At 52.3% G+C, this 5,114-nt stretch overlaps 1 protein-coding gene across 1 annotated transcript in view; it reads left to right on the forward strand.

Annotated features, from left to right (window-relative positions):
* The first annotated feature begins 3,758 nt into the window (after positions 1–3,758).
* The window catches only part of LOC144688907 (Krueppel-like factor 16), a 17,225-nt gene continuing 15,869 nt past the window's right edge, over positions 3,759–5,114 (forward strand). The window contains exon 1 of the mRNA XM_078555931.1: positions 3,759–4,276. Within this exon, the coding sequence (XP_078412057.1) occupies positions 3,784–4,276 (493 nt within the window). The 5' untranslated portion in view covers positions 3,759–3,783. The remainder of the gene's footprint in view (positions 4,277–5,114) is intronic.

Here is a 5,114-nt window from a genome sequence, read left to right on the forward strand (position 1 = left end):
AAATGGCTCTCTTGAATATAACAACATCCATGTCTCTTTGTTCATCTACACTTTTCAAAATCAGGCCATTTATGGTGTACTGTTTTTCCAAATTAGTCCTGCCAAAGTGCATAATTTCTCCACTTTGAACTCCATGCTTTTGCCCATTTCAGTTGAAATTTGCTGCTGTGGGAAACTGTAACCCAAAGGCTCTGAGGTCACTAGCTTGTCTTGCTGCTGTTGATATCCCAAAACTACAACTGCACTTCTGTTTCTGTCCCTGTTACCTGGCACAAGACGCTGTCAGGTAGAGCCTCTGTGGTGGTGTAACTGAGCCATGCTATTGATGCATCTAACTATATTTAGGCATTCTGCCTATTAAGCACATAAGAACCTAAGAAATAGAAGTAGGAGTTGGCCATTCAGCCCATTGAGCCTGATTTCAATAAGTTAATGGTTAAACTTCTACATCAACTCCACTTTCCTGCCCTATTCTCATATTCCTTGATTCCCTTAGGGTCTAAAAATCTATTGATCTTAATTTTGAATATGGAATGGGGAAGGGGGAGGGGGTGCAGGTGGTGCGCAGGCTTGGCATCCAGCTCTCTCCTGAATGATTGCTGGGTTTATATGTCTGCCACACTAATTGGAGAGCATGCTGGATAATAATAACTCTTTGTACTCCTAACATCAGTCCTCAACTTGCCTTTTACTAGTTTGCAACTATATCCCTATGCTCTAAAGCTTTCCTATGTTTTAAATTTGTGCTTCAATTTAACCTTTACTATTCGATTTATTTACCCTGACAAAGTCCCCTCTTATTGGCGTTTTGCCAAGGATGAAGAGTCCAATTTTTTCCAAATCTTTCCTCATAACTCAACCCTCAGGAAATATTGACTGTTTTCGAGCAGCTTTGAGAACCATGGCAGTTAAGTGCCTTTACCACAAACTCTGGAAATCAACTAGTTCCACGAGATATTTAATTATTTTACCAGGTCAAATAAGGATAAGAGGCAGCCACACCTTCCAAGAATGCACTGTACTTCTGCATGCCACTTAAACTCCCCTACCAGTATTGAAATGCTTCCAGAGCTTATCAGAAATAACTTGGCAGTTCCAAAAGGTTACTTACCGTTCAAGTTTACACCTCTTTATTTGTTCTCAGTCTTAACTTGCATGAACTCCAAGGGAAGTCTCACTTGGTAAGTAATCGCTTATTTTATACATCCAACATCACCATATTTTAATCCACTTGCTAATATCTGGGTTAGTCTATATACAACCATGGCATTATCATTAAATGGAGATACAGGTGCGGCAGATGCCTAGGCCTCTTCTGGCACCTGATGAGCCAACCCTCTTCATTTCTTTTTTCTCCAGAATGCAAGATGTGAGGTAGTCCCAATGAGATACCATTACGGCCTTGTAATAAGAACTGAGGCAAAAATAGGAACCTCACAGTGGAAGGCACCAAAGTTGACAATTTCTCACTCGCGACCACTATGCCAGTTTATTGGCATGTTCCCACCTCCGGCCTATTTTCAGGGAGGTGCCTTCCAAGGGTTGACGGTTACCTGTCAGAGGTGAGTAGCCAGTTAAAATGCCAATTGAGCACACTCTTCACACGTTGCCTGGGACGTGTACACCGATGTGGCTGGAGGCCATGGATGGATTGATGACAGCCTACCGGTGGCAGGCTTGGGGTTAAGGGAGCAGAGGCGCATCCTGCAAAGTGGCCCAGCATGGACCCACAGGGCTGTGAAGGCCACAGCTCCAGCAGCAGGCCATCCTCTGAAAGGGCTCCCCTTCCACAATGATGGCCTGAACACTGTGGCCATAGTATATTTTAAGCTCCTTTTGAACACTTTAAGGGGCACCACAGGCACCCCCAGTGGCCCACACAGTGGCACTGCCCATGTGCCATCCATAATTGGATGGCGCTTCTGGAGGCAGCCCCTTAACTTGCCGTCTCTGGTAAGATTGTGTAGGTGGGTTGATCTCATAAATCATCAGCATCAGGACCCAGAAATGGTCCCGTCCCTAGTTTAACAGCGAAAGCAGTAACATTCCGCCCCGCATATCTAAATCCCTCCATGGCCTCGCCCCTCACCTTCACCATCGGAGAACTCTGCGTTCCTCTAACTCTATCCTCTTTTGATCCAACACAACCTTTACCCCACCATAGCAGCTGAGCTTTCAGCCATCTTGTCCCCAAGCTCTAGAAATCCCTTCCCAAACTGTTTGACCTTTCTCTTCTCTTTTAAGATGCTGCTTAATACCTACCTCTCTGAACAAAGGTCATCAATCCTAATGTCTCCTTCTTTGGCTCAGTGGAAACCTTGATCTGTTTTATGTTGAAGATACTTTATAAATGCAAGTTGTTGCTGTTGTAATATGAAGAACTTGCATTTATATAGTGCTGTTTGCATCCTTGGGATGTCCCAAATCATTTCAGCCAATTAAATGCTTTTGAACTGAGTGACTACTATAATGTAGACATAACAGTCTCACAAACAGCAGTGAGGTCAATGGTCAGATAATTTGTCTTGGTTGAACGGTAAATGTTGGTCTGTATATTAGGATATCCCCTGCTATTTTATAAATAGAACTTGAGAGAGGTCATACAGGGATTTACTTTAGCATCCATTGGAAGGAACCTAAAACCAGGGGGCCATAAACATGAGATTGTCACTAAGAAATACAGGAGAAACTTCTTGATTCAGAGAGTGATGAGAATGGGGGACTCAAAGTAATCGAGACAAATACATTTAATGTGCAACCGAGAAAAGAGGGGGCGGGTAAGGAAGGGTATGCTAATTGGGTTAAAGAAGGAGGGGAGAGCACTCAGATATGATCCATTGGGCCGAATGGCTTGCCTCTATGCTGTATAATCCAAATAATAATATGTTTAGTCTATCACTTGCAGATGTCTTTTAGTTTGCACCCCCCCCCCCCTCTCCCCTCTCCCCCAGGCAGACCGGGGGCATTTAGCATTAGGGACACTCCTCATCTGAACATTGACTGGGCTAAAGGCACTGTTTCCGCGTTGCAATTTCGATGCGATGCTTCGAAATTGATTAGCATGTAGCCCCCCCCCCCCCCACTAAAAAAAATAGTTTTCCCACCATTCTGTACTTCTCTCTGGCGAATCTCATGATCTTAAGAGTTCCGCCCACCAGCACAGTTTGTCTCGCTCTCTCTCTAAAGTCAGACTCCTGTGGTTGCAACCACCCCCGCCCAGATTGAGAGAGAGGGGGGGTGGGGGGGGGGTCATCTGCAAATTTTACGAAGACTGGCCTGGAAGGGAAATTATACAAACAGGCGGCTTCAATCTCACGCACACTTATTTTTTTTTTTAACTTCTTGGGGAGGGGCGGCAGGATTCTGAGATTTGGGGAGCTGCCAAACTTTCCTTGAAAAAAAAAGAGATACATTTCTCTCTTGCTTCGTGTTTCTCTCTCTCTCTCCGGAGACAGGGGTTTCCACCGTCAATAAATGCGCGTCACCCCAGTGGCTCGAAGCCTTGGGATCCGCCCGGCGCGTCACAGCCCATTCGGAGGAGGCGTGGATCGCGTCTTTCCCCTCTCCCAGACAAAGCATCGGGCTCACTTCGCCGGCTCCTGCCCGGACTGGAGGTTGCAAATTTTCCTAACCCAGCGCCGCCGGCCAGTTCCCTTAAAAGGGGGAGGGGGGAGGGAGAAAAAGGGGGAGGGGAAAGAAGCAAGGAAAGATCCCAAGGTACATATACACACACCCACCCACCCCACCCCACTCCACTAGAGGAGAGAGACTCCATCCCCAGCCATGTCTGCGTTCGCCTGTCGCGACTACTTCGCCGCCGAGTGCCTGATGTCCATCTCCAGCGGGGCGGTGGTGCACCGCTCGCCGGTGAAAGGGGAGGAGGAGGAGGAGGAAAGTTCCGAGGTCACTTCCAGCGAGGACAAAGAGGTGAGGGACACGCTGAAAGACGGCGGTGGAGACGGAGGAGGAGGTGGAGGAGGAGGAGGAGGAGGCGGCAACCTGCTGCTGGTGGCCAGCATTCTGACCGACCTGCAGAAATGCCGGCCCATGTCCTCCAACTCGGAGAGCAGCAACTCGAGCCTGGAGAGCGGCTACACCACCCTGTCCGAGGGTCCCGGCACCCCGACCCTGGGCACGGCCAACTGCACGCCGGAGAAGCGGAAAAGCAAGCGGGCGGACAAATGCGCGGCGAAGAAGCACCAGTGCTACTTCGCCGGCTGCGACAAAGTGTACGGCAAATCTTCCCATCTGAAAGCGCACATGAGGACTCACACAGGTAGAAACCAAGACTTTTAATTCTCTCTCCTCCCCCCCACCCCCTCCTCCCTCCCTACCCCTCCTCCCTCCCTCCCACCCCCTCCTCCCTCCCTACCCCCTCCTCCCTCCCTACCCCCTCCTCCCTCCCTACCCCCTCCTCTCTCCCTCCCTCCCCACCTCTCCCCCTCCCTCCCTCCCCACCTCTCCCCCTCCCTCCCTCCCTCCCTCCCCACCTCTCCCCCTCCCTCCCTCCCCACCTCTCCCCCTCCCTCCCTCCCTCCCTCCCCACCTCTCCCCTCCCTCCCCACCTCTCCCCCTCCCTCCCCACCTCTCCCCCTCCCTCCCTCCCCTCCCTCCCTCCCTCCCCTCCCTCCCTCCCTCCCTCCCTCCCTCCCTCCCTCCCCTCCCTCCCTCCCCTCCCCTCCCTCCCTCCCTCCCCTCCCTCCCTCCCCTCCTCCCTCTCCCCCTCCCTCCCCACCTCTCCCCCTCCCTCCCTCCCCACCTCTCCCCCTCCCTCCCTCCCTCCCTCCCTCCCCACCTCTCCCCTCCCTCCCCACCTCTCCCCCCACCTCTCCCCACCCTCCCTCCCTCCCCACCCCTCCCCACCCTCCCTCCCCCCACCCACCTCTCCCCCTCCCTGCCTCCCCCCCCACCTCTCCCCCTCCCTCCCCCCCACCTCTCCCCCTCCCTCCCTCCCCCCCCACCTCTCCCCCTCCCTCCCTCCCCCCCACCTCCTCCCCCTCCCTCCCTCCCCCCCACCTCTCCCCTCCCTCCCTCCCCCCCCACCTCTCCCCCTCCCTCCCCCCCCACCTCTCCCCCTCCCTCCCCCCCACCTCTCCCCCTCCCCTCCCCCCCCA

Source organism: Cetorhinus maximus, chromosome 13 (assembly GCF_964194155.1).
Source record: "Cetorhinus maximus chromosome 13, sCetMax3.hap1.1, whole genome shotgun sequence".
Lineage (NCBI taxonomy): Eukaryota > Metazoa > Chordata > Chondrichthyes > Lamniformes > Cetorhinidae > Cetorhinus > Cetorhinus maximus.